This window comes from Coenobita brevimanus, chromosome 94 (assembly GCF_032717465.1).
Source record: "Coenobita brevimanus isolate Jiangsu-jjx chromosome 94, ASM3271746v2, whole genome shotgun sequence".
Taxonomy (NCBI): Eukaryota; Metazoa; Arthropoda; class Malacostraca; order Decapoda; family Coenobitidae; genus Coenobita; species Coenobita brevimanus.
In genome coordinates this window covers 14,763,264-14,789,954 of record NC_137047.1, presented here as the reverse complement: position 1 = coordinate 14,789,954, position 26,691 = coordinate 14,763,264, and the positions used below count along the sequence as shown (strand labels likewise).

Here is a 26,691-nt window from a genome sequence, read left to right as displayed (position 1 = left end):
ATATATATATATATATATATATACACATGGTACATTTTCTCTCTCTCTTCCTCTCTCTCTTCCCACACACCCTTTAAAAATATGTTCATGGCCCACATATGTAAAAGTATTGGATAATAGTTGTGTGTGTGTGTGTGTGTGTGTGTGTGTGTGTGTGTGTGTGTGTGTGTTGACCTGTAAGTTGCACTGTTATTGCATGTCCGTTGATCATTATTTTCCTCGTTGTTGTGGGAGTTTGGTGGGTGAGGGAAGACTGTTTGGAATGGTGTTGGTTTGTGAGGAAGAAGGTTTGCATGTGTGGGAGTGAGGGGTAGTAGTTAAATGGGGTGGTGTGGGGTGTAGGGAGCATTGTGGCAGGTGTCGGTGTAAGGGAGAGATACTAGGAGTGGTAGGGGCGGTTAGGGAGAGCTTTTAGAAGGGATGTGGAGAGTAAGGAGGAGAGAAGACATTGACTGAATAGGATGGGAAGGCAAAAGGAAGTTAGAACAGGATATGATTAGGGAAGAATGAAAACAGAGCTATTTAGGTGACGAGGGCAACGATTTTGAGTTAGACCTTAAAATAGTAAATAATTAAGAATAGAAGTGCAAAGGAAGGGTATGATGAATGAAACAGATTAACAGTAAGGAGAGGAAAGGATGTACAGACAGGAAATATGGTAGATTTTGAGTAGGCTACAAGAGGAAGGAAGGAAAGGTGAAGAAAGAGAAAGTATGTGGGAGGAAGGAAGGGAGAGGGTAGAGGTAGTGACAGGAGACAGAGAAAGTAATTATGATAGGAAGAGTGACAGGGTGTGGGAAGGGCGAGGGAGCTGTTGAGAGAGAAGGAAGAAGGGAAAGTGAGTCCACAGTGAAATGAGGAAGGGAAAGGAAAACCGAGGTGTATAAACTATGAAGGAAAAGATCTGAGAGAGGAAGGGAAAAGAAAAGCAACGTGAAAAAAACTAACTGACGAAGTGGGAGAGGAGAAAGGATACGTTAAAATAGAGCGTAGGATCATTGAAGGAAAAGGTGAAAGAGACGGTGAAAAGGAAAGTTAAACTGAAGAGTGATATAAAAAGGAAAGAGACGGGACGCTTTGAACTGGAATGGAGGGAAAGGAGGGGAGGGAAAGTTAAAAGAAGAGTGTTATTGAACGTGGAGGTGAGAGACGTGAAGAAAGAGGGGGGGAAAATGAAGAGGAGAGCCTGATGAAAGAGGAAAGGAAAGGGAGGGTTGAACTAAAGTGGATGTAAGGGAAGGGGAGGGTGCCAGTGAAGTGGAGGGGGGAGGGGGGTTGGGGTGGCAGTGTGTGACCTAGATACACTTCCATCAGGCACTGGGGTCGCTAACCTCTACTTCCCCCCCAACTCTTTACTCCCTCCCTTCCAAACCCCCCCTCTTCCTCCCTCCCTCCCTCACTTGTGGTCTCCATAGAGGTCACACACACACACACACACACACACACACACACACACACACACACACACACACACACACACACACACACACACACACACACACACACACACACACACACACACATTGAATATTCACTCACACGCACACTTAAACATACACACATCCTGTACGCCCTTCAAACTCACATGTAGCCAATAAACCTTACATACATACTCACATAGGCTACTAATACACACAGACGTGCATCCACATAATAATACACACACACACAAGAAAATTTTATCAACAGGAAGACAAAAGCCATAGAAGTTAACTATACGAAGCTTTAACTTTACACATTTTATTATATTTAGCAAAGAAATAAAAAAAGGACAGATAAAAGGAATAGCCCTCACTCCCATCAACCTTTTAGCTCTAAATAAAAGATGTAGAAGACAAGAGGAAAGGAGAGACAGAACGGGAAATAGGGGATGCGAGATTGAAGAAAGACAGTCTTAGAAAGTTAGAAATAAGAGGCAGAAGAATAAAAAAAGAAAGCGAGATGGTTGGGGAGATACTGAAGGCGAGAGTGAAGAAGCCAGATGGAGGGAGAAAGTTGGATTGCTATAGGTGGAGAGTGATAGCAAACATGAAGACTTGGGTGGCTGCCATAGTAGGTGTTGGTGATGGTGAGGGTGATGGTGATGGGGAGGGGTAGCTAGTGGTGAAAGTGATGAAGATGTGTGTAATAGGTGGTGATGATGATGGAGACAGCGTGGTGGAGAAGAATGATGAAGTTGTGTGTGAGATTAACAAAAGTAATGATGTTAACGATAGAAAGATGGATGGATGGATGATAGTAGTGTTGGTAATATAGAAGTGGATGGTAGCGATGATGATAGGTGGATGATTGATGAATGAGTTGTGATAATGGAGTATGTTGGTGAAAGTGAAGTGAATGAATAATGGCGACAGGGAGGCAGATGATGTTGAGGTGGTTGGGTAATGTGTAGTGAAAGTGAGGCTCCCTGGCCTTGAATGTCACTTTCTATGCGCACCCCTCTCGCCGTCACCATCTCTCTCTCTCTCTCTCTCTCTCTCTCTCACACACCTTCCTTCTCACTTTCGTTCTCTCTCTGGCAGCTGCATGAATCGATGTGCCTGACACGCAAGCCTCGCGCGCTCTCCAGTTTATATATAGCCTAGATGCCATTCCAGTTTATTCACAAATATGCTACACCATCTCTATAATATTCCGATAATTCTAGGACATGTTATGCCAGAAAACTATAACGTTGGATAAGTTTTAAGACGAATTGTCATCATGTTTACGAAATTCATTTTTTCCTCACATAGCCTAGTTTTCAAGATGTTAACGCGCACATTTTTCATGGTGGCTTTCCTAGGTTTGCCTGGAAAATTGTCGGCTGTTACCCGATAAGCGCCCCTCCCCCCCTTAAAAATCCTCCGGTACTGCCCTGACATATATTCTCCCCTGAGTAATGAACTAGATCCGTCCTCGCTAATCGCTATCGTCAATATCGCTTGCTCCAGCGCTAGTCACGTGAGGCTTGTTGAGGTCGACGAACCCCCGCCTCTCCACCACTACCACCACCCCGGGTAGGACGAAAACGGATTACAGAAAACGGACGGGCCGCTTACGTCATTTTAAGGCGAACTTGGGTAAACTGTTCCCCCGTTAGGTTTTGGAAGAATTATACTTTTTTATTGCTGTTTCGTCGTTCTGGAGTGTTTATTTGGAAGGAGATGTTTATTTCTGGTTCGTCCTTAGTTCGTTGTGATGTTTCTACCGCTGATTAAATTTAAATTAATATAACTGAATGCTATCGATCGTCTGAAGGTGAACGAGTGTCAGAGGAAGGTTGCCATTAATTCACTTTTAATGTTATGTCTCTTGCTGAATTATCTTTCTACGCTATTGATATAAACAAATGCATGCATATTCACAGTGATCTGATTTCGTAATAATATGTAAAGGAAATGAGGTTGGCAGCCCTGACTGAGGGTGGTGGAAGGGGAGGAGGGGAGTATCAGCTGAGTGTGAGTGTGTGCGTGTGTTTGTGTGTGTGTGTGTGTGTGTGTGTGTGTGTGTGTGTGTGTGTGTGTGCCGGGGCGGGTGGCAAGCCTGGGGGAGCCTGGAGGTGAATGAACTGTAGTAACCTTAGCATAGTATCTAGGATATCGGCCGCCCGGGCTGTCCCTGTTAATTTAGGTCAGCCCGCGGCACCACCTGGGCGAGGGAAATTATTACACGTGTAGGCACTGGTAGGCCACATACTCGGAGAGAGAACCTTTATTGTAACCTCCAGACCTATTCTCAGGTCTCTAGCTCTTACCTAGCATTTCTATAGGCCCTTTAGTTATTCTTGGCTTGTCCCTTTTCTTTTCACGTATCATTTTTGTTGGTTCCTTTGTCTGTTACTGATAATGTCACTAATTCGGAGAAACTTATAATTTTTTTTTAATTACCTTCGCCGAGCTTCTACTTTTGTTTTCACTTGTTCTATTCGATGTTATTGTGCTATTTTAGGGTCGTCTTTTGTTTGAACTTACGTTTTCTGGTCCTTTTCTGCTTCGGGTCTAAGTTTTAGTAGGCGACGAAATCAGAGATCGTTTTTTTTTTAGTTACTCCTGGTCTATTATTTTCGCTTTTGTTTTCACGTCTTCATTACAGGTCCCTTTGTCGCTGCTCAGTTGTACAAGTTGGTCCTTTTGTGTAGGGACGCGGTGCACGAGAGAGAGAGAGAGAGAGAGAGAGAGAGAGAGAGAGAGAGAGGAGAACTAGGATGATTCGACCAATTTGCCAACTCGGCCACGTAATGTGTTGCGTGTCGGACTAAATGGTTCACTCCCGCCCACTCCTTCTATTAGTTTCTTCATTTTCGTGTGTGAACTTTGCCCCCTCCCCCCTTTTTTTTTTTAAATCGACATAGCACCTGAGCACCTGCAAATCACTCTAAACATTTAAATATAGAAGTGGGACAGATAGGGCGAGTAAGCACATGGGCTGGCCGAAATCCACACACACACACACACACACACACACACACACACACACACACACACACACACACACACACACACACACACACTTTACGGCGGACGAGTTTGTGAAAGGGCCAAGGAACTCTCACTAGTGGCCTCCTTGTTGTCACTCACTCGCACTCTTTAATATTATTCTTTCGTCTCTCTTATTCTTTATTTCATTCGTCATTCGCCTTCCACCATTTTTTTTTTTCATTCTTCAGCAATTTTCTTTCATTTCGTCACTTCACTTGCATTCTTCAATATCCTTTCGTCTCATCTCGTATCCATATTGTTCATTCGTCACTTTTTTTTTTTTAGTCCCTCATCTTGCGTCACTCACCTTCACTGTTCTGGGTTTTCATTCCCACCTACAGTTATTTCGTCCATCGTTTGTGTTCCTAGAGTTATTTAATCGCCATTCACTTATTTTTTCTCTGATTCGTATTTTCCACTTATTTCTGTCGCCATTTGCTCTCTCTCATCACCTCCACATTTTTATTATCCCTTTGACATTTCAGGGTCTCGTCATTTTTCTTTTGTCACTCAGCTCGTCATTTTTATCGTTCCCTTGACATTTTCCACACCAAAAATAGGTTCTGATTGAGGGTTTAGCCATTACATATTTTTTCGTCTTTACAGTTCGGGTCTTGCATTTAGAATTAGTTTGTGAATTCAGCCTCTGCAGTACGATGGCCTTTACCTTCATTCTTGCTGCCCCATGACGGTGTTGTCCTTATTGCAGTGACTTGGTGAAAAGGTTAACAGAGACCAAATATATTCTTTTTCACTACGATATGAAGTGTAAATTTCTTCCGACGGGAGCAAGAATAGGGCACAAAAGACGTCATCACCTTGAAGCGGTTAAAGATTAAGTAGGATATTAGGCTGGCGTAAGAAAGGACGAGAATCAGCGCCTTACTGAGTTTAGGAGGGTGTGTAAGAAACTTCACGTGGCGAATTAGTGAGTTGTTTGGGGGCCTGAGGGACTTTGCCTTCCAAGTTAGCAAAGTTTTAGCGGCCGAAGGGACGGCATAGTACGAGTTACCGCGTTTCTTCCGGGTGACATTATGGTTTAACGAGACATTTCACTTGCATAACGAACTGCTCAGGGGGCGTAAACGAAGTATTTTCTTGCGTTACTGAGTGAATTTTTATGATCAAAAGTAGGTATACTACGTTCTCATAGGTATATAGCTCTCTCTCTCTCTCTCTCTCTCTCTCTCTCTCTCTCTCTCTCTCTCTCTCTCTCTCTCAGTAGACTACTGTTTAAAGTATCTATGTATATCATTTGCCTATCTTCAACACACTGCGCAGTACGATTTTCTTTAGCAACTAACTGCGCACCACGAGTTGTATTCGATTTTGTTGTTTTTGTAACGGAATTTAACGATCTCTACCGGACCTGGTGACGAATCGGACGTCTAATGAGCTTCCAGGGTGTCAGTTTCGTACCCTGGGAGTTTTTTTCGGCCCCTCCCCATCGTCGTTTTGGGAGTATTAAGCTGTTTGTACCCTTCTTTCATTCATCATGCCCCCCCGCCCCCGCTGTCTCTCTTCCCCGGGTGGATTTATAATTTCTTTCTAGCGGGATTTATATGTCTGAAGTTGGATTACTGAGAGATGAATATATTTGTTTTCTATGTAACTTGTGTAAATGTTCTTTTGCATTGGTTAAGTTTGTTACATTAAAAAGATAAAGAAGACAAAAAGGGACGGAAGATGGAAAAACGAAGGGGAAATAGAAGATGTGTGTGTGTGTGTGTGTGTGTGTGAGAGAGAGAGAGAGAGAGAGAGGTGGAAAGGGGAGAGTCGTAGCTTGACCACACAAACTTTCTCGCTAGATGCATCGCTTGAAAGTGAATCTGCGAGAAAAAAAAACTCGGCTGAGAATAAAAACTTGAATTAACTTTTGATGATACCTCTCTCTCTCTCTCTCTCTCTCTCTCTCTCTCTCTCTCTCTCTCTCTCTCTCTCTCATTCTCTGATGCTGGCATTTTCTCCTTCCCTATCTTTGATAATCGTTCAGTTCTTTCATTTCTCTCTCTCTCTCTCTCTCTCTCTCTCTCTCTCTCTCTCTCTCTCTCTCTCTCTCTCTCTCTCTCACCATAGTGGCATTTATAGAGGGGAAGAATTAGGTCACTTTTTGTATCTTCCGGATATGTGGAGTGAGGGTGAGGGAGGAGGGGAGAGGTCTTGGTTCCTCCCCCTCCCCTCCCCCGTAACCCCCTCCAGGCACGGTATCAGGGACAACTCGTGAGGTCAGTGACATGGAGGGGTGCCACTAGCGAGAGAGAGGAAGGGGGAGGGGGGAGGAGAAAGGGGAATTGAGAGTGCCAAAGGGGGAGGGAGAGAGGGAGAAGTAATGCCACAAAGGAAGGAGGGTGGATTGCATTGGAGGGAGGTAGAGAGGAAAGGAGGAAGGACACAAGAGAGAGAGAGAGAGAGAGAGAGAAGGTAATGAAGAGCCATACCACAAAGGAGTGAAAGAAGAGTGCATTGAGGGAGGAGAGAGAGAGGGAGAGGGAGGGAGGGAGGAAAGAGAGCGGAGAGTGCCATGAAGGAGGGAGGGATGGTGTGAGGGAGAGGGAAGGAGGAGGGAGGATGGGAAGAGTGCCAAGGATGAGTAATGAAGATAATATTGAGGTGACGATGAAAATAGTCCCAGGATAAGTAGTACAAGTGGCAAAAAATAGTAGTAGTAGTAGAAGTATGAAAGTGAAAGATACATTACTACTTTCACAACGATCCCAAATAAATGAATGTCATACAGTTAATAGTTGCAATAGTAGTAGTAGTAGTAGTAGTAGTAACAGTAGAAATTGTTAGTGTTGTACTGGTAATGATAATAGTTTAGATATTCATAATAGTGCAAACAGCAACAGCACTAGCGTTGTAGATGTGAACGACCGTGTTGCCTAACCAGCCAAGCCTCGCAAGAAAATACACGAGGTCTTGAGAGTGCTTGGAGAAAGGCAGGCACGGGGGAGGGAGGGAGGAAGGGGTGTGCCTGCCGCTGTTTGATAGGCTGAAAATCTCTAGGAGAGAGAGAGAGAGAGAGAGAGAGAGAGAGAGAGAGAGAGAGAAGTGAGAGAGAGAGAGAGAGAGAGAGAGAGAGATCCTCCCCTACACCTTCCCTGTCACCACCTCCCTTCTACCCAACTCGCCTCAAAAGAAGGGCTCTAACCTACTTAGCTCTTACCTTTCTTTACCCTTTCCTCCGTCTCTCATTTCCCTCACTTCCCCACATATTGTTCTCCTTCCCCACACTCCTTCTCTTCGTCTTATTTCCACTTTCCATCCCTCCCTCACACCTCAACTTTCTTCCTTTCTCCTTCAACACCTGTTCTTACAATCATTGCTTTTATCATCTTGCCTCTCTCTCACGCCTTTTCACGTTCTTGATCCCCGTCTTCCCCTTCCATACATCCCCTCATCCTTTCACCTTCCCCTCTTTTCTTTTCTCCATCTCCTTTTCTTCCCTGCCAAATATTATCGGGTATATTTGTATTTAGACCTACCGGTAGTTTTCATGTTATTTTCACTCCAATTTGGTTAAAAAGTGAATGTTTGCTGTATCAATGAAAGGAAGAAAATATAAACAGCCATACTATAACATTTAACTTCTGCTCAAGTGCCTTTATGAAAACCTAAACAGAAGAACCTTTATGACTTATACCACCTCAGTATCACCTTGAACACAATAGGTGACGCCGTTTACCTGTTCTCCGTGACCTCGCGTATCTTATCGGAGCTGGAGGTAAATAAACTCTAAGCTCCCCCTCCCCACCTCCCACCTTCCTGCACCTCTCTAACTCACCTCGGTCACGCACAATCCCCTCTCCCTTCCCCAATCCCCCACTTTTACATGCACAATCCTCTCTCCTTTTCCCTCAATCCGTTCACGCACATACACCAATTCCCCTCCCACTCCTCACCCTTCGCCAACGCACCCTTTTCATGCACAGTCTCCCCTCCCTGCCCTTCCCCAGTCTCTTCCCTTCTTCCCTTTCCCAATCCCCAACCCCTCCTGAAACACAACCCTATCTCCCAGCCTTTCCCAAGTCCCTTCTGACACACATACACACAGTCCTCTCCACAACCCTCCCTAACTCCACCTCTTAAACTCACAATCCCCCTCCCTCTCATTCCTCCCCAACGACCCCCAACCCCCCCAGAGCCAGAGGTCGTCGTTCTAGTGTCCTGGCCTTCACACCGCGGGTCGTTGTCGTCGTAATCTGGGAACCCCGATTGCCTTCTCACCTGGTATGGTTCAGAGGCAGCCGCTGGGGTAAATGAACTTCATTTTTTTTTTCTTTTCTTTTTGCCTTCTTGTCATGCACTGCCCTTATCGCCTTCTTCTTCCGTCTTATCGTTATGCATACTGTTGGTCTAGTTTTTTTGTGGTTCTTTTTGGTATACAGTTCCAGTTTTCCTTTCTCTTCATTCTTCTTAGCCTACACTCTACGTTCTCCACTCTTTTTGGTGTACAACCCCGATTTTCTTTTTTTTTTTCTTTCTTTCTTTTTTATCAGAAGGCGATTTTCCAGTCGGTAATAACTATTCTACAAGCGCGATCCAACCCATTGAATCATGTTTTGGGAGATATGTTAGCAAGATCCCGTTAGATTTTACAGTAGTCTGAAGTGGTATAAGGAAAGTTATTAACCTCAATTGACTGCACATCTGATTTACAGCGTAGGTGTAGGTGTCCCATAACTACTGGCTTCTGTACTTCTGTTTATTAAGAAGTTTACTGAATGTAAATAAATAAATGAATACCATAAGTATATATCATATGCACATGTATATATCTGTATATATTTGACATAAACTTATATAATCACGCTCCGAGGCAATCCATTTATAACTCTTTCTGCTTCAGAAGCTCCCTCAAACTGTCGAGTCGTTTACGTACTCATAATGGACTGAGTTTATGAAGAGGTTTATAGGACATAATTCATCATGTTAACCTGACCGAATCTGTCCAGTAGACGGAGTTTGTCAAGGCGTTTCCAGGACAGAACTAATCAAGTAGAAGATATTTATCAAGGTGTTCTACAGGCTACACAAACATTTATTAAGTAGACAAGGAAATTCATCGTCTCTTTACCAGACAGAACTATATGAATCCTGTTCTGAATATATTTAACATTTTCTCTCATGTTCACGCTCCGGGGCGCCCCATTTTTAATTTGTTCTACCCGAGAAGGTCCCTCAAGGCCTCCAAGCTGAACCTCTCGTCGTCGTGCAATTTCATAACACTGCCTGGCTAGGGTTTCTCTCCGTTGTTTGGGAGCGACACGGCGGCTACACTTTCCCTCTCACATTACAGGGTACAAAAGACACCAGCCCTCCTAGCTCCTCCCTCCTTCCATTCTTGTTACCCTTGCCCCGACCCCACACACACACGCTTAACCCCTCTTAATGCGATGACGTCTTTCTTTAATATATTCGTACTAGTGTCAGGTGATCAGATTAGGAGTTTGTTAGCGGCCTTTCACCTTTAACCTGTGTCAGTGCGATGTGTTAATTCTCTATTTTCTTCAAGCTAATATTAAATGATAAAGGAAGACTTCACTTAGTACAGAGGGTTAGATACACTGCCTCTTTATCCACTGAAGACGATGATTCCTTTTCTGTTTATTCTTGCCGTTCTCAGTTCATTATGTTTCAGGAGTTTTCCTAGCTCTTCATTTTGCATATACACTTTAATATATTCGTGTAGTATATGTGTGTCTTTTACGTGTCTACATGATATGCATAAGTATGTCGACATCCACTGGGTTAAAACAAAACACGACCTTCCCAAGCGCGTTCTACGTATTCACGAAAGCCCTTGGCGAGCTCGTGCATTTTTTTTTCCTTGTGAATTTCAGCATATTCATGGATCACGTGCTTTAGGAGTGATTTATTTGCACAGTAAGCATTAAATAACCTTCAAGACGATAATAAAACGTTAGATTCGGAAATTACAGGGTGAGATATAGTTGTAAGGGAGGTAATAAGTATACAGGCCTGTGATTTCATTGTCGGCACGAACTGGACTGAGAGAGGGGCGAATTTTTTTGTCATTCTTTCCCTCCGATAGCAACCGACCTCGTAATACTTCATCCCTTTCACGAAATATCTCCCGCAGTCTAGTTCTTCCCTCCCTTCCCTCCCCCAAGGCCCTCTGGTAGCCCGACGGTGAACCAAGCCGGCCTGAGTGGAGTGAGAGAGAGAAAGAGAGAGAGATAGAGAGAGGAGGTGAGTGACCGAGATGTAGGTCAGGGCGCATGGGTGCCACCGCCGAGGCTAGAGAGAGAGAGGGAGGGAGGGAGGGGAAGAGAAGGAGGGAGGGAGGGAGGAAAGGAGAGAAGTGGGTGAATAGATGAGAGGAAAGGCAAAGGGATTTTTATATGACATTAAGTATTCGGGGAATATGGTTCTCCCCGCGTTGGAGGTGTAATCAAGGCGACTGCGTGTAAAGGGACGATTTGGTGGAGGGGTTTTGATGTGTGAGCTGGCGAGGTGAGGCAGGGAGCTGCTACCAAGGCCACGCGCGCACACACATACACACTCACACAGGCTCACACACTTACACGAGGTACACATGCTCGCAACGCACACGTGATGGACTTGCACACATTCATACACACACTCTCTCTTTCGCAGCAACCACGCACATATATAGATATATATACACTTAACACGTGGAACGCGCGCGCGCACACACACACACACACACACACACACACACACACACACACACACACACACACACACACACACACACACATCAACCTACACAGTGCATTCACCTAATCAGGCCACACCACTTACACACATACATAATAGCCTACATAATGAGCAGTTTACATGGTAGCACACACACACACACACACACACACACACACACACACACACACACACACACACACACACACACACACACACACACACACACACACACACACACACACACACACACACACAACCCCCTCTCCCCACAGCCACGTAGGAGCGACGTCTGTGTGGGGTGTGCTAGTTATAAGGATCTCACTTTCAACAGCAACAGCAGAGGTCTTTTGTGCTAGTCCCCCCTTACTGACAGCCTCTTGAGAGAGCGCTGGCATGACCTTTGCAATACGACACCACTATCTGACCTCCCCAGCCTTATCTCCCTCTGTTTCCCGTGATGGTGTGGCGGGCTTGTCCTTGCGCAATGATGGCACCGAGGCAGGGATGGGTGGAGTGAGTGGAAGGAGAAGGGTGGAGGGAGGGGAGAGAATGGAAGGAGATACAAGTGAAGGAGGGGTTGGAGAGGGCGAATGAAAAGAAAGAGAGGGAGAAGGTGAATGCAAGGATGGGGTGGCATGTAAAGAATGAGACTGAAGTATATGACGAAAGATTGGAGGGACACTGAAGACAAGGAGAGACAGCACCGAGACTAGAGAGATAGAAGGGAATTGAAAGGAGAGAGAGACTGCAAAATTGGAGACTAGGGGGAAAGGAGGATGAGTTCAAGGGGAGGTTGAAGAGAAGCTGAAGAAGGACTGGAGAGCAAGGAAGGGAGGGTAGGAGAACAGGAAGGATTGTGGAAGCGTAACAGCGACGGTTATAGGAGGACAATGGAAAGGTAGAGGGGACAGAAGAAAGGGAGATAGACAGATAAAGAGGGAGGGAGAGAGAATGGGATGAAGGAAATGAGGATGGGGTCAGTGTACAGGTTAAATCTGGGGTGGAAATGCCAGTGAGGAGTGTTGTTCCCTCCTGGTTATTGACTCCACCCTCCCTTCCCTCACCCCTTCCATCTCTCCTCCTTTCCTTCCTCCCATCCATTCTTCCTTCTCACCTTGAGTCGCCCCTTCCTTTAAATCATCTTTTTCCATCACCTATTTTCTTCACCTCCTTCATTCCTTTTCTCCCTGTCATCCTTTCCTTTCTGCTCCTCTTTCATTCTTTCTTTCTTTCCTCCCTTCTTCCTTCCTTTACTCACCCACTCCCCTCTTTCTCTCCTTCCTTCACCCACTCTCTTCATCCCTTTCTTCCTGACTCCTGTCCTTCTCCCCCTTTCTTTCTTTCTTTCTTTCCCTCCACACCCCAGCCGGCGAAGGACACACGGACCCAAATGTTCCCAAGCCATAACTAAGGGATCGAACCCTCTTCCCATTTTTTCCCTCCACCTAATACCCCCTGACTCTGAAAAGGGAACTCTAAGATAAGGTATCGTTCTGTGTGGGTACGTTCCTTCGATGTGGGGGAGAAGGAGAGGGCGCGGTGAATGAGGAGGAATGAAAGGAATGTTGAAATGTGAAAGAGAGCAAGAGGAAGGGATGATGAAATATGTAAGAGGAGGAAGAGGACGAAGGTGGAAGAAGGGGATGATGAAATGTGAAAGAGAACAAGAGGAAGGGATGAAATATGTAAGAGTAGGAAGAGGGAGGAGAGAGGAAGATCAAAGAAGGGGATGATGAAATGTGGAACAAGAGGAAGCAAGGGATGATGAAACATCAGCCAAGAGGAATGGAGTGGTGAAATTGAAAGAGGAGAGGTTATGACAGAGGAGTTTAGAGAAGGATAATGAAGGAGAGGTAAAGAAGAGAGAGAGAGAGAGATTGAGAGTCAAGTTAAAGCTGTCTAGACAAGAGATGAAGGGAGACAATCCGCCCAAATGAGACAGGACGAGCTGGCTAAATGACGATTTGGGAGAAGGGGAGTCACAAGATCCCGCTAAACGTGAGAAGACGGTCCATCCAATTTGTGAAGAGAGGACGAACCCACGAGGAATACATGGAGCAACTCCTGGGGTCCTCCTCTTCCTTCTCTGTCTCTGTCTTTCGGGGCGTAAAAGATATAAGTACTTCTTTATTCGGACGAACCCAGGCCCCACGAGACACAGACCCACTGAAGGGAGCCACTACGTCTAGGGTCGTCCGCCTTCTCTGTCTGTCTCACTTTCTTTATCTCCCTTTCTTCCTGCGTATCTCTGTCTCTCGGGGCGTAAAAGATTCCAGTACTTTTGGCGGACTCACCCACGCTCCACAAGATATCAAGCTACTCAGGGACCTCCACATCAAGGGTTGTCCACCATCTCTGTCTCAGTCTGTGTTACTTTCTCTGTCCTTGTCTTTGTCTTACTTATTTCTGTTTATCAGTCTCTGGGCGTAAAAGATTTGAGTACTTGGGACCGTCACATTTATTGTCATCCACCTTCTCTGTCTCCTTTTTCACTCTGTCTCCCGCTGCCCCCATCTGTCTCACGGGCCGTAAAAGATTCGAGTACTTTTTTCGGACCCACCCACACCCAACGAGATATAAAGCCACTCAGGGATCACCACGTCTAGGGTCATCCACCTTCTCAGTTCCGTGGCGTGAAAGACTCGAGAAACCTGTGTCGGACCCAGCAATCCATCACCCTGTTGCCGGGATCAGCGCCCTCGAGTAGAGAGTAGGAAACAAAGGTCCTGCTTGGTCTTCCTTTCTTTATTTCGGTCTACCCTTTCAGTAACGCATCTTCTTCAGTGTCGCAGATTCTCTTCATTATTTCACTCATACAAATCTCTCCCGAACAGAATTTAATCGCCTGTAGGCAGTCAGATTATAATAAAAGTGACGTCGTTTGGTCCTGTAAAATTATGCTTAAACGTATTTTATCAGAAGATGAGGATGGCTTAGAAAAGGGGATAAGACTCTCTTGATATGGCCTAAAATCATTCTCAGGTCACTTAAAACTTTTGCTTAAAATTATCTGTCCCTTAAAGTAACATTCCCTTATCAAAGCCTGAGGGCAGCACACAAAAGAAAGATAATATTCTCGTGTCGTAATGTGACCCAAAAAACGTTGCCGAGTCACTTCAATCGCCGCACGGTCTCCTAGAATGGTGTCCGTGTTGTACGATAAGGGTGGCGGTCCGTACGGTAAGGATGACGCTGCAGCCACATAGCACACCCCGTTTTAAGAGGATTTTCGGTCATGTACCTCGAGCCTGGTCTTTGTCCTCTTCCCTGACTGTTCCTTCCTTGTTTCCATCCTTTTTTCTGCATGTCGACTCTTTCTTTCTCAGTCATCCTTCCCGGATTCTTTCCCTTTCATACCTTCTTTCTTTCTTAGCTAAGGTCTTCCTTCCTTCCAGTCATCCTTCCCGGATTGCTTCCCTTTCTTTCTTTCTAAGCTAAGGTCTTCCCTCCTTCCTTCGATCCTTCCATCACACCATCCCTTCCTTTCTTCCTTCCTTTGTTTCATTTATCAAAGGAGTATAACCAAGATAGAATTTGCTCTTGTTCCTCTCAGCACTCTAACACAAAAGCAAAGCAACCAAGGCACGCCACCACAACGCGTTTGCCATAGTCTCCCCCGTACGCACCTCTTTTCTCTCGTTTTCGCCCCTGTCATAAATCAGGGCTCATCTGCGGCGTGTCAACCCCGTCGAGTTCTTAGCCCGGGGTGTAGATTTCGAGGTGACTGGGATGGTTGAGGCAGAAGTGAGTAATGGAGGAAGTGTGGTGTGTGACGAAAGAATGATTTAAGGTCTGTTTTTATGACATGGGCGGATTTGAAGTGACGAAATGGCTTTTTGATATACTGTACATAATATTTTCTTTGCTCTTTTAGCATTTCTTACGATAATGAAACAGAACCTCAAGGCAGAGAATCGAAATATAAACCAACAATAATCAGATGGCCAGAAGTAAGGAGACCTACCTCACACGAAAAATCGTCTCCACAGACGAAAACTTGGCGAAAACTTACCCCACACAGACGATAAGCCACTTCTTCAGAATCGAGAGCACGTGACTCAAGGAGCATTGCAGTCGTCTTCCAGGGAGTCGTCTTACATGTTAAACTGACAGTCACACTTGAGTTTTTATTTTTTTCTCTTTTATTTTTCGTGACGCAAGCATTTCCCTCCACCTGCTGACGTCAAAGGGGGAAAATGATAAGAGAAATAGAGCGGTAGGTTTTATCTGCACCCGCTAACCGATTGTGATGTGTTTTTTATATTTTTTTCATTACTGATAGTGGGCTTGATAAAAAGTTGGACAAGCACCTTTATGTAATGGAGACTGATAAGCTGTTGGTGAATGATCCTTTTTTTATGCAAGGAAGAAGGAACCAAAGGCCACAAGTCCTCAAGATTGTTCCCTAAAAAAAAAATAAAAAATAAAAATAACAGAGCCCAATTCAAGGTCCGTGTTATTCATGTCCCCTGATTAAAGGCTAAAGACCTTGAGATAATAATAGTTTAATTAATTGTATTATAAAAATGATAATAAAAATAATGATGATAATTGTAAAAGTGACAATAGAACAGTAAAGATAATATGCCGAGATACGGTTGTTGTAGTAGTAGTAGTAGCAGGAGGAGTAGGAGGAGGAGGAGGAGGAATGATAATAATAATGATAATAATAAAGGTTGATTCTGAGGAAGCTGATGTCCACGGTGAATCATAGGCTTAGAGGTATGCCGTCTGCGTGTTTCCTAGTGGTGGGGCTTCCCTAACCTGTCAGAGGAGGTGGGGGGGGGCAGGAGAGGGGGTGAATGAGGGGAATACAGAGGGGGTGTAAGAGAAGAGAGAGCAATAGGAAAGAAGGAGTGGCTGAGAGGTATGAAGTCAGTGGGTTTCATAGAAAGAGAGAGAGAGAGAGGACAATGACCTGGGAAGCCTGTGTGAGAGGGAAAAAAGAGGGGACCTAGAGAGAAAGAGAGGACTGGGAGATAAAGAGAGGTCTGGGAGAGAAAGAGAGTGAGGGTGAGGCTTGGAAAAAAAAAAAAAGGAGATGAAAAGAGGATGATGAACTGGGAAAGGTGATCATATATATATATAGACCAAAAAAGAGGGGATATAGATCGAGAAATACGTCCTGGGGAAAAAGAGAGCGTCATGAAAGAAAGAGAGCTCCATGGAAGAAAGAGAGGGGTGAGAGAGAAAGAGAGGTCTGGGAGAGAAAGAGAGCGAGGGAGAGGACAATGAACTGGGAAACATTGGCATGAGAGAGACATATATATTGGTGAAAAAACAGAGGACCTAGATTGAGAAATGTAGGTTTGAGGTAGCCACGAGAGAGAAGTTTGGGAGAAAGAGAGGTCTGGGAGAGAAAGAGAGTGGGAGGAGAGAGAGCGAGAGAGAGAAAGAGAGGGAGAGAGAGAAAGAGAGGTCTGGGAGAGGGAGAGGACGATGACCTGGAAAACAGAGGTGTGTGTGTGTGAGAGAGGGTGGGTGCTTGCCTGGTGTACCCGCTAGGTGGGATGTCAACAGTGGTAACAGTCTCTTCCTCCTCCCTATCACGCCTCTCTCTCTCTCCCCCACCCCTCTCCTCCCCTCCCCTTCCCTGATCACGGTTCTTTTCCCTCCATTCCTTCCTCTCCCAGTCACTCTCCTCTCCCCTCTCTATTGCCACTCTCGCCCTTTTCTTCCTTTCTCTCCCCTCTTTTTTCCCTCTTCCTTCTCGTTTCTTCTTGTCCTTTCTTTCTCCTCTTTCTTCTCTCTTCCCCTACTTCCTCTCTTTCTCTTTGTACTTTATACGTGTTCTTCCTTTATCGACCAGTCTTTGCTTTCGTCCATATACTGTATCTGTCTTCTTCCCTTTCCCCTCCTCCTCTTATCTTCGACTTCTTTTCCTCAGTCTTCTTCCTCCGGCTTCCTTTCCTTCCGCCTTCGTTTTCTTTTCATCTTCCTCCTCCGTCTTCTTTTCTTCCTCCTCCTCCTCCTCCTCCTCTGCAAGCACAAATCAGGAACGGGAAATTGCAAGATCGTGGCCAATTCTTGGGATCCCTCACTGCTTCTCGAAATTCCAGCCCCCTTTTCTTTTTGTAGGCGACGTTGCAGGAAAGACGAACAGTGCCTGAGAGAGAGAGAGAGAGAGAGAGAGAGAGAGAGAGAGAGAGAGAGAGAGAGAGAGAGAGAGAGAGAAACATTATAGGGACAGAGTGTGGAGGGAGAGAGTAGGGAAGAGAAAAGGGGGCAGAGATAGAGATAAGGGTAGGGTAAAAATAGGGAGAGGGGGGAAGGGGAGAGGAGAGGTGAGGACAGTGACCCTCAGGTAGGTTTAAATGGCATTAATAACGGCAGGTGTGGTGGCCCCCTCTCCCTACATCTCCCTTCCCCTTCCCTCCCCCCTCATCCTCTTTCCTAACACCCTTCCCCCCCGCCCCCTCTTCTCTCCCTCCCTTCCGTCTTCCTTCCTTTTTAAATGTTATGCTCTCTTGTTTTGGCTCAGTTGTTTTTCTTCTCATTCTTATTTTCTTTTTCTTTCCTTCATCTACGTCTTTCCTTTTTTCCTCTTTCCGTCCATCTGCATCCCTCTCTTTTCTCCATCTGCGCCTCTCTCACTCCCCCCCCCCCCCACAATACCAGCTGCTCCTTGTACCTCCCTCCCTCCCTCTACGCTTCTCTCCTTCCTCCCGTTGCTCCCTTTCCTCCCGCTCCTCCGTCATGGTGGTTTGTGCCCTTGACCGACGGCAGTTTCACCTCTTAGTTCCCTCCCCCACTACCTCCACACCCCATCTTTGTTTACGCCACCCCTTAGCTCGTCCCATTAGGTCCCTTAGCTCCACCCCTTAGGTTCCTTAGCCCCACCCCTTGGCGTATTTCTCCCAGCTTCCCCCCTTAGATACTACCCTTTCGTAATTCATCCCTCGCCCATTTTCCTTATACCAGTTTTCCCCTTGGCTCATCCTTCCCCTTTTTTCCCCTTACTCAACTCCCCCACTCACATATTTTTTTCCATTCCTCTCTCCCTCCTCACGATCCATCCTCCTCTTCCTCCTATTCTCTTTCCCCTCCCGACTGGTCTTAACTCTCTTGTCATCCTTCCTTCATCCTTTCTTCCATTTTCTCTTCACCCCTCTTGATCCACTCCCCCTTCCCCTTCCCTCTTTTGTTCCATCGTCCCCCTCCTCCCCCCTCCCCTTACGCAACTCTCCCTCGCACCCATTAATTCCCCCCACCCTCTCCCCTCGACCTCTCCCTGACCCCTCAAAACCCGTCTGGCTAGTGTCCTCGTAGTAGGAAACATTCTGGACTTGATTCACCGTGATTTTTTTTTTTTTTCCACGCCTTGCCCGAGTTTCGCAAGGATTTTTTGTTTTCAGTTGTTTTTGAGAGAGAGAGAGAGAGAGAGAGAGAGAGAGAGAGAGAGAGAGAGAGAGAGGTGGAATAGTAAGAGGAATGGAGTGATGACCGAGTAGGATCGAGTGGTGATGAAAATTAAAGACTGATTTAGAGGGGATGCCTAGGAAGGAAGGAAGGAAGGAAGGAAGGAAAAGTATCTGCATTGAAGTTGAGAGGGGTGGTTTGAAATGAGTGGGATGGATGAGAGGGCTGAAGATGATGGTATGAGGAGGAGAGAGAGGGGATGGAGGGTGAGTGGGCGTAGGTGGAGGTACTGTTTGGGAGGGGGGAGGGAGGGGTGCTCGGAGCGTCATTGGGATGTTCTTACGGTACTGAGGTGCGGGTGAGTGTGTGTGTGTGTGTGTGTGTGTGTGTGTGTGTGTGTGTGTGTGTGTGTGTAAGACTGTGCTCCAGACCGTATAGCCTCTGACGCATCAAAGGAGGAGTATGGGGGGAGGACGGGGTGAAGCGTGGACATATAAGAAAGATAAAGATGGTGAGTGGAGATAGCAAGATCGAGAATGGAGTGATGGGTGATTGAACAAGCACCCTCCGTCATCACTCTTCTTATCTATCATCTTCACATCTGTCATCTCAATACACCCGTCCATCATCTTTGTGACTGCTTCTTTTGCCTATCCACCACCACTCGTGTACCATTCACTATTCTTCAGCCCCTTATCATCTTTATTTGGTCATTCATTATTATCAAACCTTCAATGAATACTTCTGTACCTATCCATAGTCTCGTAAACTATCGTTCACTATTCTTCCGTCCCTCACTCATCATCAACTGCGGCTAGAGAGGATGATTCACCTATGTGCTGGTGCCCACATCTCCCCATCTACACGTCAGCCCATCAAAGCCTCAGTTTATGATATCATGTCACCCTCTGAATTGTTCCCTAAAGTCACTTTCACCTTATCTCCCATCATCCCTGTCCCATACTTCACAGATTACTCGCAGCATCCAGCATTTCTTCTTTCTCCCACGTTATCTGCTGTTCTTATTTTCCTCCCGTTTCTTCCCCTTCCTTTTTTATTACCATGTGCATTACTTCCCCAACTGCTCCCTCCCTCTTTATCACTTCCCCCTTCCTGCATCACACCCTCTCATCCCTACCCACTTTTATCACCCCTTCTATTCCTCATCTCTCTCCTTCCGTTTCATTACTTTCTCCCTCCCTCCCTACACCATCCCTCTTTTCGCTCATTATCACCTGTCCTGTACTTCATCCCTCTGCCTCATCACCTCTCCCTTGCATCTCCTCCCCTCATCTCCTTGCGTCACACCCTTCCTCCCTTCATTTCATGCATCATCCCCCCATTAGTTTCCTCATCGTAGCCACCCTTTGCCCCCCACGCGTTCCCCACCTCGCCACCCCCATCTCCCCCACCCCAGCAGCCAACGAACGGGTCTCGTGCGTCATAAGCTTCGGGGAAAATCTCGTCCGCCCTTTCATGAGAACCCGGCCCCCGTCCCGCTCTCTCAAGTTCACGGTCAGAGCTCCTCCTCCTCCTCCTCCTCCTCCTCCTTCTCCGCCTACGTCACCTACTGCTTCTCCTCCTCCTGTACCGGTCGCCATCTTCGTTGCGCGTGTGGCATTTCCAGGAGGAAGTGGAAGTGTGGGGTTGCTAAGTTTATAAAAAGGACGGACCCCGGTTGAGTAGGGCTTTGTCGAACTTGGTTTGTGGTGCGGTGAAGACGGAAGACAAAATTGTGCTTGTTGGTGGTGTGTTTGGCTCCCATCGTGGAAAAAAGAAAAGTATAGGTGCGGCCGAAAGAAAGGGGGAAAGTAAGGAGAGTCAAGGACAACGATAGGAGCTTGTGAGTTTGTTTTGACCCAAGATAGGTTCAGTTTAAGCAATATCCATGAAGCGGATGGAATATCATAAACTAGTCCACAAAAGAATTTATTAATTTTTGAACTGATCTCTTCCACGAGATTTACTCATGATATTTAATGAATATCTCAGGTCCTATATATCTGTTATTTAATTTTTCTTTTTTGGATGTATACCTTTTCTGCTTCTCCACTTACACTGTGTTTTTAAATAATTCTCGATATATGTTTCGTCTACATTACGCTGCATCTACCCGTCATTAATGTACGCTTCGTCTGGTTCTACTTTCAGGGGTTCTTCCGGCGCAGCATCCAGCAGAAGATCCAGTACCGCCCGTGCACCAAGAACCAGCAGTGCTCCATCCTTAGAATCAACCGCAACCGATGCCAGTACTGCAGGCTCAAGAAGTGCATTGCTGTCGGCATGTCTAGAGATGGTCAGTGTTAATCTACTGGTTTTAATTCTCCTTGGCTTGGTATTTTTCTGTAGCCTCGCCTTCTTTGTTTTTTGCTTCATGTTATTGCATTTTCTGCTCACTTTGATCATCTTTGTATTTTTTTTTTTTTCACTTCATATATAATCATCGTTGCACACCTGTTCTTTTCTTTTTTATGCTTCATATTAGTTAGTACTGCATTCTTTCTTCATTTTGCTTGTCATCGTATTCTTGTTCGTCTTTGCGTTCTTGGTCTTCATAGTGTTGAATCCCTTATTCCAGTTCTTGGTTCTTCATCACTGCATCGTATTTGCTTCCTCCTTTCATGCTTCTTACGCATTACCCTTTGACGACAGGATGCCACTCCTACACTCAGCTTAATAAATCGTCTGGTGGTAGCAAGAAAGAGGTAGTTAAGATTCCTCACGTTTTGAAAAGGGACTTGGAAGGAGTAGCATCTGGCGGTAACAAGAGCGAAATAGTTAAGACATCTGACGTTCTGGAAATGGTCTTGGGAGGATTGAAAAGGATGAAGAAGATGAGGTCGTCGCCGAGGAAGCACAGTTACCGGGGAAGAAGCGGGTTCGGAAAAATACACATCCCTTCGCAACGGTGCCCCTTTCTTCTCCCCGAGACGTAATGACAGCAGACCCACCCTCGTCCATGTAATCCCTATTCATCGACGACACGCTCGGCCAGATTCAATAAAACCCCCCCTCCCCCAGTCATCACCCTTAGAGGTCACGGTTGTGTTGGGAATCGAACTAGAGCTTACAGGATTTTCTCAACAACTGCGTCTGGGGCCCCACATCCATGCCCTCCAAACGCCCTCAGTGTTCTTGTTGAAGGCTTGTGTCCCCCCTCACCCGGTCGAGTTCGCTCCCCGTTACTCGGAGTTATGATGCGGGAGGAAGGGGGGTGAGGGAGGGAGGCTGTGAGAGAAGCTGAGAGGGAGGGAAGGAGAGGAACTGGAGGGGAGGGAGGAGTGCTGAGGTAGTAGGCGAGTGAGGCAGATAGGGAGGGAGGAGGGAGGGGGTGTGAGGGAGAGATCCTGAGGGAGGGTAGGGGGGAGGGGGAGAGAGAGAGAGAGGGGGGGATGCTGAGGGAGGAAAAGAGGGAGGGGAAGGGAGAGGGAGGTAGTGTTAGGCAAAGCAGGTTGGGAGGACTGGAGGGGGGATGGGTAAGGGAAGGTGGGGGGGGGGGGTGGCATGATCTAGGGCAAGAAGGGGGCATTCGAGAAAGAGGCCTTGACTTTTTGCACGGTACTGTGGGGAGAGTGGTTTTAGTAATATATCTTTTGGAGAACACCCGCAAAGGATAGAAGCACACACATAGTACTTATTTACTTACACCCTAAATTCAGTTTAATATTTCATTTTGACTCAACTCAGGCATTTTTGTAGTATATCTCTGGTCACACACACACACACACACACACAGAATTATCAGTACACAGTTACCAACACATAATGCAGAATACGGTAAAGTAATATTCAATTCAGTAATATATCTTTTTAAGGTACACAGAGGAGGATATCAGGACCCAGTATCAAAAGTACACATTTACCCAGGCATCACTGAACATACATTGAGTGTCATATAAGGACTGGTTAGAGCAAACACATATTCCACATATTTGCCCAAAAAAGCATGAAAAAGAAAGAAAGAATACCCACGCACTGCACCCTCATTCTTGTCATTTTTCCCTTTCATATTTTTCCTTCAACATTCGAAGACCAAAACCAGGAATTGGAGGAGGTGAGTGAGACGGAGCTTAGATAATTTTTTCAATCCCTTTTTAATATCCACGCAAACTAGAAGCACAAATATGAATAGGTAAGACAGGATTTGGCCGTTTTTCTACCTTTTTTTTCACTTTTTTTTTCACACTTGCAGACCAGAAACAAAAACATGGAGGGACGAGGCACAGTTTGAACCATTTTCCACTATCTCTTATTTTATTTTTTTTTAATACCCAGGCAGAGCAGGAATAGCGAGAGGTGAGGCGAGACAGAGTTTGTGTAACGGGTGGGCCTGTCTGCGTGTGTGTGTGTGTGTGTCTGTGTGTGTGTGTTTTTGGTGGGCAGAGGAACCGTAGCGAGGTCTGAGGCTGAGGTGAGGCTTGGGTCATCTCAGCTTGGGTCACCTGGGTCGCGGGAGGTCGTCGGTACAGTTGGGTGCCCGGCGGGAGGACCTAGGGGGACGAAGAGTGATGGGGAGATGGAGGGGAGGAGAGGTAGAGTGGATAGGGAGATGGCGGGAAAAAGAGGTGGAGTGAATGGGGAGATGGATGGGGAGGCAAGAGAGCGAGAGAGGAGAGATGGAGGGAAGGGAGTGGAAATAAAAAGAAGGGTACTTGGAAAAAGAGAGATGGAAGAAAGCAGAGGAAAATAATAATGGGAAGAGAAAGGTAAAAAAGGGAAGGAGGGGGGAAAATAGGAGAGGGGAAGGGAGGGAAGGTCACTCAGTGCTCGAGGTCAAGTTCCTCCCCCCCTCCTCGGAGTGCCCCCCTAACCCTTGACCCTGCTGATAAGCGATAGATAATGCATGACCACTTGCTTTGGCTCTTGTGGCCAGTGAACGAAACGGTATGTGTGATAACTGGTGGTTAGGGTTGGAGATAAGTAGGGTTTTCTGGTAGTGCGTGGATTGTATTAATGTAACCTTTCTCAGTCTGAAGTGAATAAAGTGAATAAAAGTGTCTCAAGTAGATCCTAAAAAAGACATCCTCGGGGTGAAGGCGATAAAAAAAATGCACCGGGACCTGGATAAGATTAACCGAGAGCTATTGTGCTACACCGTCATCCCTAATCATTGTCAAAGCATTACGGTCACTGTCTCAGAACCTTATCGCCAGCTGGATACAATTATTTTTCTTTATCTTTTACCCCTGTTGACCCTGTGTTTTGCCTCCGCTTGCGTCGCAGTGAGGGATATCTTAATGATGCCGGTGAGGAATGCTGGGCGGGTGGGTGTTGTTCAGGGTACAGATAGAATGCTGTGTGTGGGTGGGTGGGGGCGGCATGCTGGAGGATGGTGTAGGTGGGTGGGGGTGAGAGTGAATTTGGATGCTGGAGGGCGGGGGGATTGTGTGAGTGAGTTGGGGAGTGATAGGAGAAAGGGGGAGTGTGTGTGAGGGCGCAGAAAGTAGGTGGATTGAGGAGAGTGTCGGTGTTTAGAATTTAGAAGAGCAGGTATTTGGGAGAGTGGGGGAGAGTTCTGTGAGGGTTGGGGGAGAGTGTAGGTGGGTGGGGATGAGTGAGGTGGTGAGGGTGGGGGGGTGAGCACGACGCCCAAGGCTACACCTCCCGCTGCTGCCGTGTCCGCGTGGGTAGGTGGGTAGCCAGCCGGGTCAGGTCACGCCCTTGTTCCTTTATGCTCTCCACTCTGCTCCACCGCCTCCTTCACTCTCCTTCCATCTCCACCAGCCTCCTTCCATCTTTTCCATCATCAGCAACCTTCTTTTCCCTTCATATCTCCTTCTGCTTCGACTTCTTCCGTTTTTCTCCTTCACCCTCAAGAAGCACCTCGTCCTTTCTCACACCTTCCACTGTATCCTGTTCCCTTCCCATCTGCCACAGCCACCTCCTGCCTTTTCCATTCTTCACATTTCTTATTCCTTCTTAACCATACTTCATTATCCTTCCTCCATTGCAGCCTCCTCCTCCTCCCTCCAGTCTTTCTTCTTCCATTCTCCCCCTTTCTCTTCACCTTCTTCCTCATACGCAGCCTCCTCATCCCTCCATCGCCTCCTCTTCCTCCTCTCTTTGGTTTCCTGTGCGTGTTGTTGTCCGGGTAGTGTGGAATGTGCCGCTCTCTGATCACTAAGTCGCCTCACCTCACCTTTTGACCTGATTTTTCATTGGTCACCCCTGCCCCGAACACCCCCCCCCCCCGTGACCTCTGTGACCTGGCGTGACCAAGGGAATGTTAAGTGGTTTGGAACTGTCTGACCATTGGCGGGTGTGAGTAGGAAGGAAGGTCAGCTGATATAAGATAGGGGTGAAGTGGAGATGGAGATGATGATGATGATGGTGTTAATGGGTAGTTCAGGAAGGAGATAGAGATGATGATGATGATGCCGCTTTTAATGGTTAGTTTAGGTGGGAGGTGGTGGTGGTGATGATGGTAATGTTGATGATGCTGGCGTTTCTTTAATTAACTTTTCTTACGGTTCCTATTTCTCTTTCCTCTCCTCTCTCCCTATTTTCTGTTTATTCCAACCCCTCTTTCCTTCTTTTTTCCCCGTCTGTCAATTTTTATCTCATCCCCTCTTTCACCCCCCTCATCCACATCACCCCCCCCCTTTCTCTCGGTAAGTGAAGGAGCATGTACGAGAATGTGGAGCTGCTATGTGTGTGTGTGTGTGTGTGTGTGTGTGTGTGTCCCAGCATAGTAGGCGAGGCAGCTAAACTAGTGCCAGCTTGACCCAGATTGTAGGGCACACGCTGTTCAGGGTAGGGTGAGGCAGGCCAGGCCACGGGGGGTTGGGGGTGCAAAATGGGGGAGATAGAGAGGGAAGAAGAGGGAAATGGGGAGATTTAAAAAAAAAAAAGGACAAAAGGAGAAGGGTGAGAGGCTGTGGGGGAGAAGCAAGAGAAAGAAAGACGACGAAAGGGACGAAAGTGCAAGAAAACAATGAAAGATGGGGGTATTACGGAATGAGAGGGCAAATGGTAAAGGGACTGGGGCAGAGGTAAAGGAGGGGCGGATAGAAGGGATGGGCAGGAGGCAGAAGCAATTGGAAAAGGGAAGGAGACAGAAAAAATAGCGGATGGAGTTAGGGAAAGAGAGGACAAAAGATTGGGGGCAGGAGGAGAGAAGGGAGTGTGTAGAGAGACAGAGTAATGGAGTAGGGAGGAAAAGATGAAAGAAGATAAGACTGAGGAGGAAAGGAGGGGGTTAATTATGAGAGATGGATCCAGGCGTGAGAACGATGAGTATGATAAAGGAACTGGGTCTGATACGAAGGGTCAGCTGGAGGTGAATGAATGGAGTAAAATGTGCTGAGATTAGTGGAGGGAAAAAAATGAAGACATTTCAGTGAATGAATGGGAGTTGTCGAAACTGCAGAAATTAGTTCAGTAAGTTTCAGTAAAAGAGGAAAATTAGATAGATGCATGAAGGGACTAGAAACTACAGAGATTATCATAACAAATTTTAGAAAAATGAGAAAATGTTATGGAAGTAATGAGAGCACTGAAGAGTGATGTTGACTTAACTAAGGAAGGAAATGAGAGCAAGAGGGTATAAAGGGAAGGTCAGGAAGAGAGGAGGAGGTGCTCAGAATGTAGCAACCCCGGAGGGTGAACGACCCACCTACCCTCACTACCCCCTTCTCCTACCCCCTCACCCCCTCCCCTCCGCATCACCCTCCATCCCCTCCTTGACAGTGATCCGGAACAGTACTCTTGAGGTGAAGACGAGTCAACGTAGCTGTGCTTTAACTTCTTCACTACGAGAAGCCACCCTTAAATTAAAGATGTCGTCGTACTGAAGGGGTTAGATATTATTTCCGGTGAACCTAATTTAACTCAACGTAACATAACCAAACTTAGCCTAACCTGACCTAATCGGACCTAACCTAACACGACCTACTCTAACCCATCTTACCTGACCTAACCTAAGCTAAACCAACTCGACCTCCTCCCTCACCCCCGTAAACCCACAACTGCGAGGGACTCTGTTATATAACCCTGAGATAATGAGGTTGCGTTGGCGTGGTGGGGTAGAGGGAGGGAGTGGGATGTTGTGTGTGTGAGTGTGGGTTGTGTTCTGTTATCCCGTGAGAGGTTCGGCCCGGTCCCGTTCTCGTGTGAGCTGTGCGTGCAGGAGAGTAGGCAGGCAGGCAGGCATCGTATGTAGGTAGGGAGGAAGGCAGAGGTCGGA

The 26,691-nt window shown here is 46.5% G+C and overlaps 1 protein-coding gene across 1 annotated transcript in view; it reads left to right on the top strand.

Moving 5' to 3' along the window:
- LOC145412926 (ecdysone-inducible protein E75-like) overlaps positions 1 to 26,691 on the top strand; it is a 503,619-nt gene that overhangs the window by 454,508 nt on the left and 22,420 nt on the right. Inside the window, exon 3 of the mRNA XM_080282730.1 lies at positions 20,658 to 20,802. Within this exon, the coding sequence (XP_080138856.1) occupies positions 20,658 to 20,802 (145 nt within the window). The remainder of the gene's footprint in view (positions 1 to 20,657; positions 20,803 to 26,691) is intronic.